The 17,295-nt window shown below is 36.1% G+C and overlaps 1 protein-coding gene across 4 annotated transcripts in view; it reads right to left on the reverse strand.

The window, feature by feature from the left end:
• The window catches only part of LOC138691511 (oocyte zinc finger protein XlCOF6.1-like), an 84,901-nt gene that overhangs the window by 16,453 nt on the left and 51,153 nt on the right, over positions 1 to 17,295 (reverse strand). For 2 of the 4 annotated variants that reach the window (XM_069813500.1, XM_069813501.1), the window contains exons 4-5: positions 11,351 to 11,433; positions 493 to 1,607 (exon numbers count right to left, since the gene is read on the reverse strand). The exons of the other annotated variants lie outside the window; for them this stretch is intronic. In XM_069813500.1, the coding sequence (XP_069669601.1) occupies positions 773 to 1,607; positions 11,351 to 11,433 (918 nt within the window). In that variant the 3' untranslated portion in view covers positions 493 to 772. Of the gene's footprint in view, positions 1 to 492; positions 1,608 to 11,350; positions 11,434 to 17,295 lie in introns of those variants that run through there. 4 annotated transcript variants of the gene reach the window in all.

The raw sequence follows: 17,295 nt of genomic DNA on the forward strand, positions 1-17,295 counted from the left end.
GCCAATGTCCCGTATGTTGTGAGATGTGCGCAGACGCGAAAGTATTTATTTTTTTTCCGAGGAACATGTTCACATTGAAATTGCTAGTCCTACAGGGATAACATTAAAATTAAATTAGACATTGAAAAAAGAGATGACAAATTGAATTTATTTGAATATTATTTACAATTAACGCTAATTATTATAGTAACAGAACATAACCTTCCGCGACAGTATTGGATTTGCAGCCTCCGTGACTTTTCGCTAATTCACTTTCGATTGGATATCCGAGAATAATCGATACTTGCGGTTTTATAACGGTAGAAATCTGACCTGTCATTGGCTGAACAGTTGTAACCTGAGTCGTCATTGGCTGAAAGACCTGACCTTTAATGGGTAGGTGTATTTTAATGACATACATTAAAGGTCTGCTACCAGGTGTATAATTACTACATTTCGGCATGGTCGAGCATAAAATTAACTAAAGATTTTTCACGATACACAGCGTTCATCATAGCGAGGCGAACCTAGCGGCAGAAATTGTAATAACGCTCCAAGACGCAGATCTCGTAAGAACAGAGTCCGTATGGTAAGCAACGCTCCTAACGCACTCTATTAACTGTTCAGTCGCCATTGCCAAAATGAATGCGGGACGTGGGAAAACGCTGCGGTGTGAATGGATTCATATCCCGCTGCACTCAGTAATTCGCGTCGGTTTCGCATTAGCTACCGTTCCGGCATCGGTGTGCGGAGACTTTTAAAGTTTTCCAACGCACTTGAACTGAATAGCTTCTCACCGGTGTATACGTGAATGCACATTGAAATTATCCAAGCGCGAAAAACTCTTTCCACATACTTCACAACTAAACGGCTTCTCGCCAGTGTGAACACGTATATGCGCAATAAGATGATCACGACGTGAAAAAACCTTTCCACACTCATCACAGCTCAATGGCTTCTCGCCAGTGTGAACGCGTGAATGGACATCGAGATTATCCTGGCGTACAAAAATCTTTCCACACACATCACAACGGAAGGGCTTCACGTCCTTGTGTTTGGGTGAAATCATACTGAGATGAACCGAACGCGAAAAATACTTTCCACAACCGTCACAACTGAAGGACTTCTTCTCGTCTCTGTGCACGTTTGAATGCCTCGCAAGATTGTTGGACCACGCAAAACACTTGCCGCACACGTCACATCTGAATGGTTTCGTGTCTGTGTGCACGCGTGAATGCCTCTCGAGGTTAGCCAAGAACGAAAAACCCTTTCCACAAACGTCACAACTGAATGGTTTCTCGTCTGTGTGAACGCGTAAATGCTTCTTGAGATATTTCGAGTTTGAAAAACACATTCCACACACGCGACAAACGAAACGCTTCTCGCTCTTGTATTCGCGTGAATGCTTTTCGAAAACTGCCGATTGGAAAAAACACTTTCCACACACATCGCAACTGAATTGCTTGTCATATTTGTGTACGAGGCCATGTCTTTTGAGTCTTGCAGAGTCAGGTAAGAAACTTCCGCAAACGTCACAATCGTATTTCTTCTCGACGGTATGCACTTCCTCTTCTTGTGGAATATTTCCACTCGATGTTGAAACTCCACTATTATGGCTAACTGGAACACTAATAATTATATTCTCCATTTGTGAAAAAAATATCTCGAAGTAATATGGAAATATACGCTTCTTAAGCAAAGTAATATAGAAGAAATTAATAGTGGATTTCCACCTTCAGTTACTTCTGTAAGGACAGTATTAAAAAATTAAGCTAATAATATAATAATATTATTCGTTTAAAGAGCTTTTGTCATCTAGTTTGCTGTCAAAATATCTGAAAGTTAGCATCCATAAAGCAGTTAAATTACCGGTCGTTCTGTATGGTTGTGAAACTTGGGATTGTCACTTTGAGAGAGGAACAGAGATTACGGGTGTTTGAGAATAAGGTTCTTAGGAAAGTATTTGGTGCTAAAACGGATGAAGTTACAGGAGAATGGAGAAAGTTACACAACGCAGAAATGCATGCATTGTATTCTTCACGTGACATAATTAGTAACATTAAATCCGGACGTTTGAGATGGGCAAGGCATGTAGCACGTATGGGCGAATCCAGAAATGCATATAGAGTGTTAGTTGGAAGGCCGGAGGGAAAAGGATCTTTGGGGAGGCCGAGATATAGATGGATGGATATTAAAAATGGATTTGAGGGAGGTGGGATATGATGATAGAGACTGGATTATTCTTGGTCAGGATAGGGACCAATGGCGGGCTAATGTGAGGGAGGCAATGAACCTCCGGGTTCCTTAAAAGCCATTTATAAGTAAGTAAGTAATGATGATGATGATAATGATGATGATAATAATAATAATAATAATAATAATAATAATAATAATAATAATAGTGATAGTGGTTGTAGTTTTATTTTCAGGATTAACAGCAATATTAATAATAACAACACAGATTCTTCATCGTTTAAATACCGAATGGGGGGGGGGGAACACATTTAGCAAAATAAATTCAGAAATTCTGTAGGCATTTCAGACCCAGAAAGAGCTAGCCACTGAACTGGTAATGCATGCCATCCTGCATCTACAGAAATATACAACTATCAACAGAATCTCCATCAACTCAAATCACAAAGTAAAATATTCTCCTTGCAATGAATCCCAAGCTACTGCCAAATTCTTGGGAACGAGAATGAATATCAAGTAGCTAAGGGAGGTGTGGTCCTGCCATTAACCATAAAATATCCACCACATTGATCTTAAAAAGAAACGACAAACACAAATAATAAACTACGCGTACTGGAACAAGGAATGCAACAATAAATACTGGGCAACTGCGGTCCTAAACACACCATATTGATTATAGAGAACAAAGTTGCAAGTTTCCGCCTCAAGACTGATCGTGATTGCCTCGGGACATATCTTCAGTGCTTAGGAATATTGCCAACAATAACCTGCATGTTATGCAATTCCAGGGACGACATGGACAAACAACATCGAGATACATGCCTTCACCCACAGATTAACAAAGGAACTGGGATACTAGAAAGCAATGAGTAAAATGATGAACATTGATTTTTATTGAATGTCCTCGCCACTATAATAATAATAATAATAATAATAATAATAATAATAATAATAATAGTAGTAGTAGTAGTAGTAGTAATAGTAGTAGTAATAATAATAATAATAATAATAATAATAATAATAATAGTAATAATAATAATAATAGTAGTAGTAATAATAATAGTAATAATGATAATAATAATAATAATAATAATAATAATAATAATAATAATAGTAGTAGTAGTAGTAAATAATAATAGTAATAATAATAGTAGTAGTAATAATAATAATAATAATAATAATAATAATAATAATAATAATAATACTTACTTACTGGCTTTTAAGGAACCCGGAGGTTCATTGCCGACCTCACATAAGCCCGCCAATGGTCCCTATCGTTAGCAAGATTAATTCAGTCTCTATCATCATATCCCACCTCCCTCAAATCCATTTTAATATTATCTTCCCATCTACGTCTCTGCCCCCCTACAGGTCTTTTTCCCTCCGGCCTCCCAAATAACACTCTTTATGCATTTTTGGATTCGCCCATACGTGCTACATGCCCTGCCCATCTCAAACGTCTGGATTTAATGTTCCTAATTATGTCAGGTGAAGAATACAATGCGTGCAGTTCTGTGTTGTGTAACTTTTTCCGTTCTCCTGTAACATCATCCCTCTTAGCCCCAAATATTTTCCTAAGCACCTAATTCTCAACACCCTTAACCTATGTTCCTCTCGCAAAGTGAGAGTCCAAGTTTCACAACCATAAAGAAAAACCGGTAATATAACTGTTTTATAAATTCCAACTTTCAGATTTTTTGACAGCAGACTAGATGATAAAAGCTTCTCCACCGAATAACAACAGAATAATAATAATAATAATAATAATAATAATAATAATAATAATAATAATAATAATAATAATAATAATAATATTAGTAACAGTAATAATAATAATAGCAATAATAATAATTATATTTGTTATAATAATGAAAATAATAATACTCCCTCCATTACAAAATATGGTATAGAAACAATGAAAACAAGTTTGATTATTGCGCATGCGTGAAAAAAATGTTTCGCGGTGTGGTGTTCTGTTCAGTAGTGAAAGGACTGTCAGAAAGAGCAGTTTTGAATGTTTCTAATCTTCTGTAGTGCATCAAACTACAACATTTAAATAGTTCATTATGAACAGAAATCAAATGGGCACCTGCTGTGGTGTTGCTGCTGCAGAAAACGTAACACCAACCCAGTCAATTTTGAAGAGAACATCTAAGGCTCAACAGTCGTACAAAAACGGGTTATAATTCATTGCAGGTTTCATGTTAATTTGCTTCACTTAAAACAATTTTTTTTCTCCTTATGTTAATTTTACATCACACAGAATGAAATGTACCTCATTTTTATGTTTTTCTTATGTTAATTTATCAATGAAATAAGTACCTGGAAGATGTATTAATAGTACATCATGCAACGAGCCTATAATGAAGGTAATTAAGAAGCCAGTATGGATATTTATGAAACGAGCGCGAGCGAGTTTCATAATTTTCATACGAGCTTCTTAATTACCATTATAGGCGAGTTTCATACGACTTTTTATGCTCGACCATATTTCTAAGTTGATATTAATTTTCTTTGTATCTGACCTTGGCCAATGTCCCGTACGTTGTGAGATGTGCGGAAACGCGAAAGTATTGATTTTTTCCGAGGAACAGATGTGCACATTGACCATGCTAGGCCATAAGAACCTACAAAGATAACATTGAAATTAAATCAGACATTGAAAAACGAGATGACAAATTGAATTTATTTGAATAATATTTACAATTAACGCTAATTATAATAGTAACAGAACATAACCTTCTGCGACAGTATTGGATTTCCAGCCTCCGTGACTTTTCGCTAATTCTCTTTCGTTTGCATATCCGAGGATAATCAATACTTGCGGTTTTATAACGGTAGAAAGCTGACATGTCATTGGCTGAACAGTTGTAACCTGAGTCGTCATTGGCTGAAAGACCTGACCTTTAATGAGTAGGTGTACTTTAATGACATGCATTAAAGGTCTGCTACCAGATGTATAATTACTACATTTCGGCATGGTCGAGCATAAAGTTACATTGTATCACTGAGAGCCTAACTAACATATATCATGTTTTGGAACAGAATTAATTACATCTTTCTATACCATATTTTGGAACAGAGAGAGTACTAATAATATCAATAATAATAATAATAATAATAATAATAATAATAATAATAATAATAATAATAATAATAATAATAATAACAGGAAGTACTAATAATATCAATAATAATAATAATAATAATAATATAAATAATAATATAAATAATAATAATAATAATAATAATAATAATAATAATAATAATAATAATAATAAAATAGTGTATCTATTTATATTTTTATGAACTAAACATTAATTATACAATCAGTGTCCAAGCACCGTAAATATGCATAAAAGCATCCAGTGTGCTGGTCTAGTGATTCACAAAATAGCAATACTAAACCAAAATCGGCCTATATAGGTCTATGAGTGTGCGTGCGCAGGCATTAGGAAGAAAATTTGTCAGTGTACAAAAACTTTACGAATTGTGGCGAAGCAACTGCCATATTCTTAGACGTACCCCTATGCAGAATATCTCACCGCATGAGTTACTAAAGAGCTACAACCCCGGGAAGGATTCGCCTTTTTTCTTGTAATATTATTGTGCTCGTCAAAAGACATGGACCAATAATAGCTCAGCACACTTTATACAAGAATATTATGGAATTAAAATTTGAACAGAATTAAAATTCAGAATAATAACACAAAAATTATAAGTAAGTAAAATTGAGATGTTAATAATGTGGATGTATAACAATATACACTGACCGGTAAATACTTCGGTACATAGTTATAATATATTAAACATAACTTCTCACTTACCGGAATTGATCTGTATGCCGTGTTCGGATTTTTTTTCCTTGCATTATTTTAAATGGCGCATTGCATATATTAAAAGTAACTTCTCACTTACCGGAATTGATCTGTATGCCGTGTTCGGATTTTTTTCTTTGCATTATTTTAAATGGAGCATTGCCCAGTTGGCCGTATTGCGTTTGTCCACACGAGATGATTCCGATCAGAATTCTTGCCAGGGAATTCCAAATGGATTTTCGTACGGTTCAAAATCGAAATATTGAATGTTATGGCAAATTAAATCGATTACAAAGCCTCCAATTGCGGTAATATTGAAGTTAATATTATTTTAATAAGTTTAACAGTATAAAATTAGAATTAAAGCAATGTAATATGGTGAAAGAACACATTGGATGAGATTGGGAAAATACTAAATCCTTCATAGTTTATTTAGGTTACAGAGCTGTTCAATTTATTTCCAGATTCAGTTCAGAACACTACAATGAAATAATGTGCTCTAGCGGTAAAGTACAACACTATTTGATTATTCATTCCGAAATGCGGGCAATGAGCGACACTATAATAAAAATCCGAAAGCAACGAACGAATTTTTTCGCTAAGCGAGCCCCCTTAACTGAGAAACAATGCGTTAGAAAACACTGCGTCATATTTTCTCGCACAATTCTGTGTGACAATAATCTGTACGCCTATTTCATAGTTCGAATACTGCCATCTATTGTTTCGTTTATGGACTACTACCTAGAAATAATCGATATAATTCTACAGTTAGATGAGTTTGACGATGGATTTGTAACTCGTCTCTTTGGCTTAATGTTTAATGTATCGGAGATCTGGGAAGATGTAAGAGATTTTGGTTCGAATACAGATGTCCGAAGTGGCGAGTAAATGAAATGTAACATAGGGAGTGTAGTTGTAGATATGAAAACTATGGATGACAAGAAAGAGAAAACGAGGCAAAAGAAAGACAGGAGAAGAAGAAAGAAGATAAGTATGGAAGAAAGAGAAAATACAATAATTTTAATTAACAAAATTAGCACTCATATTTCGCTAATAGTGAGATCAGAGCATATGATATTGTAGCTTTAAAATAAACAGACTTTACATACTCCTTAAGGAAACAGTGTATTGTAGGCCTAAATCTTTAAATTTGTCCGTGTTTGGTGTCTAAGGCATACTTATTTTCTAATTCCTTTTCAATCGTGTATGCTTTCATTTTTCAATTAAATGAGAACTAATGTTTGCAATGATCTTTAATAAACGAGATCATACTTGCCGCTATTTTCAAGTTACAATGTCCAACATCAAAACAACAAATTTCAACTCTAGGGCCGAAACGACTAAAGTCAAAAGACTAACTTGCAAAGCAACACCGGTATCTAATAAGGCCGTGTTTCAAAGCTCAAGTCTACACTACATGCTAATAACTAGGAACTAGCTGACTTGGAAACTACACACTAGAGAGCTTTGAACATGTATGCTGGAATCATGGCCTTCTTCATAGACTATTTTCCTCACAGCCATGAAATTACGCTATAGCACTAAATTAAGAAGGCAGTGTTCTAATGCAGTTTAATTACGAGTTAGCCTATCAGCTGTTATTTTTTGGAAATTCGAATTCTTTGTTTATAAACAGTTTTCCAGTAAACAGTTCATGAAACATAAGTCTCAGGTTTATGAACTGAATGGTAATTTCCTGAGACGCTAGAAAAGAAACGTAGAAAGATGTAGAATTGTAAAAGATATTCAAAAGGTATTTATGAAAATTACCCACGTTTGGCTGTCAGCAATCGAAATAAATGTGAAAAAGGTAACAGCCTGAAATATTACAATATTAAAAAAAATGTAATGCAAATGCCAACAATGTCCATGTTCCAAGTTAACGTGTTATTCTACATTTTATTTCCAAAGTATCATCAGGTTTCATAACCCCCAATTGTTAATGAGGTATCCATTTTTGTTTAGTATACAAGTCAACAATCAAGGAAGCATTTTCGTTTACTAGCTACTACGGACTTGATTGCTCTTCACTACGTAGCTTTGGATCGTAACTTCTGATGTCACATCCGGCTATTTAGTAAACAATCTAGTTCACTTCAGATGAAAATGTAGCTTTGAGACACGGCCTAAGTTTACGTGCCAGTCATAAGGTTATTCTTTCAAGATTGATTATCCTTATCGTCCGTAAATATTATTCAAAGGAAACATTCATCCACAGATCGCGATACAAATTCATAGACCAAATCGCTATTAATAGTCACAGTCATTTTTCCAGAAATGGCAAGTTCAGATGTAGCTACAAAACGAAGCCATACCCAACCTCCGTTCCACACAAATCACTCTCGAGTATTTTCACGCGTGCATTCATTTCGAAAGTAATGCATTCCTCGGAGGTGTTGACAGATGTCTCTTGAAAGCATTCTCGCTTGTGTAAGAGTGCATGTCTTTTCAAATGACTGCAGTGCGCAAAGTTCCTTCCAGACATTGCACTAGCACCGCTTTTTGCTTTGAACATGCATTACTGAGGTTTCAACTATATACATCTGTGTAGACATCCCTAAAACATCGCGTACAAGAAACTTATGCCATTAACTTTTAAATTCAATCACTTCTCGCCAGTGTGTAAGCGTGAGTGCCATTTGAGACTTCTCATAGCTGTAAAGCGACCCGCAAACGTCGCATCTGAATGGTTTCTCATCGGAGTGCATGCGTGAAGGCCGTTTAAGATTATCAGAGCGAGAAAAACACTTTCCACACACGTCTCAAGTGAGTGGCTTCTCGCCTGTGTGAACAAGTGAATGCATATTGAGATTATATGCCCGTGGAAAACCTTTACCACAGATATCACAACAGAATGGCATCGCCCCTGTGTGTACGCGTGAATGATTAGTAAAGTCTTCCAAATCAGAAAAACACTGTCCACATACATGACAAGTGAATGGCTTCAAAGCGGTGTGTACGAGTGAATGCATTTTTATATTACCCGAACGCAAAAAACACTTTCTGCATAAGTCACAACTGTAAGACTTCACTCCTGTGTGTACGCGTGAATGAGTATTGAGATATTCCAAGCGCGAAAAACACTTTCCACAAACGTCACAACCGAATGGCTTTTCAAATGTATGCACGCGTGAATGCCTCTTAAGCTGTGCAGAACATGAAAAACATTTCCCACACTCGTGACAACTGAATGGTTTCGCGCCTGTGTGCACGAGTAAATGCCTCTTGAGAATTGCCAAGCACGACAAACTTTTTCCACATACGTGACAACTGAATCCCCTTTCGCCATTGTGTTCGAGGCCATGGCATTTGAGTCTTGAGTCACAATCATATATCTTGACGTCGGTATACACGTCTTCTTCTTGTGGGATATTTTCGCTGAATGTTGCAACTCCATTATTATGGCTAACTGCAACACTGATAATATTATAAGTGCCATTAGATGAAAAAATGCCTAAATCAGAAATATGGAAATATCTAGCTCATAAGGAAAGTAATACAGCAGAAAGCAGTAGAAGATTATCAACAGTAATCTCACTAGAGGTTTTGATTTATCTAGTGAAAATCAAAACTCCAGTGGGATTTAATTGACTATTACACGATTAGAAGGAAGTATATAAAGATTAGCAGTAACGAAGTACTCCAATACAATAAAATATTAATAGGCTTACGAAAATACAACTGTCTTCAAATGTATTGTTTTACCATCTGAACATTACAAATATTACGCTAGATGCATGCTAGATGGCAGAGATGTGTTATGATTATGTGATGTTATTAGATGTTCCAACTATGGAATCTTCATTGAACTCTGTAGACGGTTACTAATCAAGAAGGCTTTGTTGATTCAATTTCATTTTTATTAAAACAGTTGCATTCCACTTCAATTATCCGGATCCCAGTAATCAACGTCACTTTACAGATGATTTTCAATAAATCTTAGTATTAAACAATTTCTGATACGTGACTATCCATAATATCATATAGCAGAAGCTATAACATAACCAAAATAATATAAACAAGTGTTAGAAAAGTTTTAATTAGGGATGATGAAATAAACAAGACAAGTTTTAATTAACGATGATGATATAAAATTAAACATGATTAAGTATAAAAGAAACAATTATTGAAAGTACAATTTTCAAATTTGAATGTTTTAATGGTTGGTGTTAGTGTCTTATATTAGACGTGTGCTTAAAAGAAGTGGAACTCGATGATGTACATGGTTTATTCCTCAACTTGTTCATGATTTCCGAATAGTGCTCCATTTACTTGTAAATAGGATTTCAGGGAAGATGCATAGGTATGACTAGTGATCTTTATTAATTCTTGTTCTTGAATGCCAATGCGAGTCATACTTAAAACTGCTGTGCAATTTACTGTTTTTTTTTTGTTTTTGTTCGTTTTTTTTTTTTTGACGTCCATACCAGTGCAGTTTGAAATGTTGGCAAAAAAGGAACAAAAGATAGGGACGCAATAAAATTAAACAAATGCTAGGGACGAGATAAAATTAAACACAGGCTAAGGACGCGATAAAGTTGTGCGATAAGCAGCCATGATTGGTTGAAATGCGTCCTTTGGTACCGTTTTATTGGTCGAAAGTAGTATGACGTAGTAAAAGTGTAATAGTCAACGAAAGTTACTCTCTACGGATAATCTTAAAAAAATTAATGATAATAATTATATTTATAATTAGTATAATAATAACAATAATAATAATAATAATAATAATCATAATCATAAAATAAGTAATAATTGTAGTAATAACAGTGGTAGTAGCAATAGAAGTAACAGTAGTTGTAATAATAATAATAATAATAATAATAATAATAATAATACAATTACGAAACTTGTAAATACAGACATTCAAATCAACCCAGATTTATTAATTTCCTTCTTTGGACACAGGATCTCCCTTGGTTCTCTAGGAGAGAAGCAGATCTGAAAGCAGTAGGACTCATTTCCGTCTACTTTATAAACAAATGCCTATTAGAAATTCGACATCGAACCTGAGAAACAAAATGGAAGCCATTTTTCCTGGGTATAATACAATTGGAAAATGAAAGAATTCAAATAATTTGCCTATATTAAATGTGATAAGACGAAAACAGGTGAATGTCTAGGTATTTCCTTGCACAGCCGCAACATTAGCATAGTAGTAATGGTATAGTGGTGCTAGGGCATGTATAGGTGATAATAATACGAAATATTATAATTTACGTTATATGAATCCGCGAAGTATACTGAAATTTTTATCTGAATAATAATCATGTTGAAACTACAAATACATTTACTTTGTTATGATGTAAATAAAGCAGTGAAACCAACGACCAAGTAAAAGACTTACATATTTCACTCACCTCTCAGTTAAGACTTCATTCTCTTCTGCTGTTACTTCCAGTTTGACCTCCTCCTTCACTTCATCTACTTCACATGGATTGTTCTGTAAATCATAATTATGTAAAACAGACACATAGGACAACAATAGATAAACAGTCAATGCATTGTAGTTCATATACTCAAACACATTTGAATATAAATTCTATACAATGCAGTATACAAAATAAGCATTGTTGGCAAAACATTATATAGAAACCAGGAGGCCCGGGTTAGAATCCCGGTCGGGGCAAGTTACCTGGTTGAGGTTTTTTCCGGGGTTTTCCCTCAACCCAATATGAGCAAATATTGGGTAAATTTCGGACACCGTACTAATTTCACTGGCATTATCACCTTCATTTCATTCAGACGCTAAATAACCTAGATGTTGATACAGCGTCGTAAAATAACCCAATAAAATAAAAAATGATATACAAACATATACATAAACAATTAAATGCAAGGGATTAGTGCATATTGTAGGATATATCCTGTATTACGTTTTTATTTAGTAGGTTATTTTACGACGCTTTATCAACATCTTAGGATATTTATCGTCTGAATGCGGTGAAGATGATAATGTCGGTGAAATGAATTCACAGTCCAGCACAGAAAGTTACTCAGCATTTGCTCATATTGGGTTGAGGGAAAAGCACGTAAAAAACCTCAACTAGGTAACTTTCCCCAAACGGTAATCTAACCCACGCCACCTGGTTTCGCGGCCACACGCGCTAACCGTTACTCTATAGGTACGGACCTGTATTACGTAAATTTTGCACAAACACAGAGTTAACTGAAAGTGGAAATGACAATGAATCTCGCACCACATTCTGAGATGCTCACAAGTCAGAACAAGACAGCTGTGTGGATGTAACAGTTTACGGTATAGTCAGTAATGGAAAAATGTTTAGAAAATTGTGAGGAGCTGTAGGACAACTCAAAATGATGGGACCGATTTCAGTAACTTATTGTGTGAAAGCTAATGAATGCATTGTTTTGTAAGATGTGTGCTTCGAAAGGTAAATGTTTAAACATTCAAGAAATTAAACTACAACATCGCATACAGAACAAATAACACTCTACAAAAACATCTCAACACACAAACAACACAAACAAACAAGTACAACCACACAGGCGTATACAAACTCAAATGTAACACCTACAGAGGAGCACATCATTTCAAACACGTAACAAAGAACACATCACAGCACAACAAAATTACAAAACACCTCCACATATGCAGAACACATCACAAATGCCAACCACACCTACAGATATCAACACAGACATGGAAATACTGCACATCCAACCAAAAAGCCAGAAACTCAAAACCAGGGGCGTATTTTGCGGACTACCGGGGCTACCGGCGGTAGCCCAAGGAAATTACGAAAGAAAAAGTTTATAATATAACATAATGTAATAATTTTGTATTACCGTATTAGTTTTACCACAGTAATTAAAATTAAAGTAATTGTTAGATTTATATGCGCTCTCTGCTCTCGAAAAGAAACAAGTTGCCAAGGCGGCATCACTGGAGAAACCGCTGCTACAAGGGGTAGCCTGTGACCGTTCCACTAACGCTTCCTGTCGCACAACTGCCCATCCCCTGCTCCCCTCTGTTTCCATCATGCAGTGTATTAGTGTAGGCCAGGTGAGTTGCCGCTCTCGTGATCGGTTTCTTCACAGGCGCGAAGCAACATTACGCTTAGTACGCTAGCAATTGAATGTGATTGTGTTCTTGCAGTGCAGTATTTTAAATTTGTGATTTGTTCAAGTGTCTAAGAGTTATATTAATTGTGAATTATTAAGTTTTTAATTTCCCAATTAAGTGATATTGTGAAAAATATGGCAGAACAAGTTTCTGGAGAGGTTTGTGTTGAAAATGACTGTGTAATAGGTTTATTAAAAGTGCCTTTTAACCGTCGTACATACAACGAGAAAGTTGAAATTGTGAAAATGGAAAGACCAACTCCTGAGTTAAATTTGTCCATGGACGTAAAAGAAAAACAGCGTGAGTACACACGACATTTCACTTCAACATCATATGGCAAGTGGAATTGGACGTGTGGTAGTTCTAAACTGTCTAAACTATTTTGCTGGCCATGTTTGTTATTTAGCCGCGAAACTAATGTGTGGTCAAAAGAGGGGTTTTCTAATATGAACTCCCTTCGAACGGCAGTCCTAAAACACGACAAATCAAAAGCTCATATTTATAGTAGCATGAACTTTGCGAACTTTGGGAAGACAAGAGTTGATTTACAGCTAGATAAGCAAAAAGCTCTACACACCAACCAACACAATGCTCTTGTGAAAAAAAATCGGGAGATTTTACTGCGTCTTATTAACACAGTCTGCTTTCTAGGAAAACAAGAATTGGATTTTCGGGGTCATAATGAGAGTGTGGAATCAGACAATAGAGGAACTTATATTGAATATTTAAGTTCCTTAAGTGAATTTGACCATTTACTGGCCAATCATCTTGAGAGTTCAACAGTATTCCGTTGTACTTCTCCCGCAATTCAGAATGACTTAATATTTGCTATAAGTGGAGTTATGATAAAGAACATAAAATCTGAAATAGAAGAAGCACCTTTTGTGGCCACTGTTGTTGATGAAACAAGTGACTGCTCTAATCAGAGTCAACTGTCCACTGTTTTAAGATACGTCGACAGTACTGCCAATGTTCAAGAACGGTTTATGGGATTCACAAATGTCAGTTCGGGGAAAACTGCTGCTGCTTTGTTTCAGCATGTGGAAGGTGTCATAGTAGAATACAATGTCGGCAATAAGTTAATTGCACAGACATACGATGGTGCTTCAGTTATGGCGGAAAATATTAATGGCTTAAAAACAAAAGTTCAAGAAAAGTATCCTCAAGCACTATTTGTCCATTGTTATAGCCATGTTCTCAATTTAGTTTTGCAACAAACTACTTCATCCATTCCAGAATGCCGCATTTTTTTCAAAACACTGTCGGGTTTAGCTGCATTTTTCTCATCATCTCCTAAAAGATCAGAAAATCTCAAGGAATTTATGAAAAAGAAACTCCCAAAAGTAGCACCAACTAGATGGAATTTTACATCTCGGCTTGTAAATACAGTAAAGAAATACGGAGAACAACTGACTGCTTTCTTTGAAAATATCATTTGTAATGACTCTGAAGAAAACTGGGATGATGATGTAATTGTGCAGGCTCAAGGATATTTGTATTTTTTCACACAGTTTCAGAATATATTTCTTCTTGAAGTCTATGCTAGACTGTTCGCACACACAGATGTGCTCTACAATATTCTTCAGACAAAAAGTCTAGACATAGCATACTGCTTGCAAGAGGTATCAAAGTCAAAACATACTATATCCGAGTTCAGACGTAGTGGGTTTCCGTCCATATGGAGTAATATGGAAAATGAAAATTCTTCAGACAATACAATGGAACCACCATTAAAGCGAAGAAAAGGAGATGATGAATTGAAATACAGGCAGCTGTACTACAGCATACTAGATCGTATGCACATGGAAATTACTGACAGATTTTCTGATTATGGAAAGCTTCAGTTCACACATCTTCTAGATTCTCAAAAATTTTCTCCTTATAGAGAAAACTTCCCGAATGAGGCACTAAACAAATTATTTCAGTCCTATAACAGTCACTTTGATCAAGTACGTTTGAAAAATGAATTAAGTGTAATATATTCAGCAGAAGTCTTTGATTTTTCGAACAAACCTATCCACGAAATATTATCTGCCATATATGAAAACCAGCTGAACCAAGTTATTCCTGAAGTCCTTAAATTGGCAACATTAATTGTGACAATACCAGCTACGTCAGCATCGGTAGAAAGAACATTTTCTGCGTTGAAGAGAATAAAATCCTACTGTAGATCAACTCATACACAAGAACGTTTATCCGTCTTGGCACTGATGTCCACTGAAAAGTCATTTCTACAGAAACTTCGCAAGCGGCCCAACTGTAATTTCAATGACGAAGTCATCAAAGTATTTTCGTCCCAATCAAGACGTCTGGAATTCACATATAAATAGGTAAGGAATTTTATTGTAGGGTTTTTAAAATATATTTTGTGTAATAATAGGGTCAGTGGTAGCCCAGACCCTTAAACCAGTATACGCCACTGCTCAAAACACTAGAACAATATGAAATATACAGACAGACACACGAAAACACACCGCAACGATATTCTCAACACACAACTCAATTTCAAAACACATACACTCTTTGACTCTACACTACGAACGCACCCTCACAGGAAACAAGAGGCGCCAAGACTAACAACGACCCAAACTAGGTCGAAACATGTTAACAAGGTACGTTAAAATTTAACACAAGAAATTTCTTATCATACATATTCCGAAATTTTTAAAGTTTACTTTCCCCGCATTGTTTTCACTTTCGCTAGCAAGGAATGGGCAGCAGGGCAATGAAGGATAATGACGTTGACTGGAGAACATAAATCTTTCTGCGTGCTTGATTATCACGTAAACAACTCTGTGATTAGTGCCCAGTGGCATATCCGAACTATCAGAAAAACGCAATGCGATAGAACACATTTTTCTTTATATGATGCAACGATGGCTCCTCCCGCAGCTTGAACACGACAGTGCAGACTTCATTCTTCAACTGGATGGTACCTTTCCGCATTACCGTGACAGCATTCAGCACGATTCTCAATGGGGCACTACAACAACGATGGATAGGCCGTGTAAGTGTGAAAGATGCGAATCTGCTTCGTTGGCCACCACGTTTTCCCGATTTGACCCCATGGGATCTCTTCATGTGGAGTTTTGTGAAGGGTCATGTTTACGTGCCACCAGTGCCAACGACACTGAACGGTTTGCGCGACGACATCACAGCAGCCATTACTGAGGTTCACTGTGACCTGTTACAAAAGGTTTGGCAGGAGACAGACTATCAGCTTCATGTGTGTCGTGTTACGCAGGCTGATCACGCAGAACACTTATAATCTGTCCATTTTTGAAGAATTGGACATATAACAGAAAATTAATAAATACGTAAGAGCTATGGGCATTGTAAATAGTGTGATGAAACCATCCTTGGTTCAGAAACACACCCGCATACGTCTCTGCAACACATTGGCAACGAAGCAGATAAAAGCAGAATAACGGCTTGTGAAATGTGATTCATGCGAAGAACAGCGGGCTATACTAAATGGGATCTGAAAAGAAATTGTGAAATTTTAAAACAACTAAAAAATCAACCAGTTTTAGATTACATTGTTCAATATCAGTCTAATTGGAAACATCATTTGGAAAGAATGAGTAATAGTAGACTCCCAAAGGCAATTTATGATTATGTACCACATGGCCAAAGATCTGTGGGTCGTCCTGTAAGAGATGGTGTGAAAATTTTATGTGAGACCGTAATAGGCCTTGTGGCCTAACATTTTTCAGGCAGAAGAAGAAGAAGAAGAAGAAGAAGAAGAAGAAGAAGAAGAAGAAGAAGAAAACTTTTAAATTTTACCTTCCGAAGAACACGTCACAAAATACGTTATGTTCTTTGGATTTCACACAATAAATTACTTAAATTGGATCCATCATTTCGACTTGCTCTATATTTAGACATTTGTGCATTACCAACAAGTAAGGCAAATTAAATTGAACTAAATGTTGTCGGGGTAAATATTATCAGTGTCGACATCGGCGTGGCTCAGTTGGTTAAGGCACCTGGCCGCCAGTCTGAAGTTGCGCTCAGGCGCGACTTCGATCCCCACTTGGGCTGATTTTTTCCGAGGTTTTCCCCAACCGTAAGGTGAATGCCAGGTACTCTACGGCGAATCCACGGCCTCATCTTGCCAAATATGATCTCACTATCGACGCTAAATAACCTCGTAGTTGATACAGCGTCGTTAAATAACCAAGAAAAAAAAATTCTCAGTGGCGATGCAAACATCAA

Source organism: Periplaneta americana, chromosome 16 (assembly GCF_040183065.1).
Source record: "Periplaneta americana isolate PAMFEO1 chromosome 16, P.americana_PAMFEO1_priV1, whole genome shotgun sequence".
NCBI lineage: Eukaryota > Metazoa > Arthropoda > Insecta > Blattodea > Blattidae > Periplaneta > Periplaneta americana.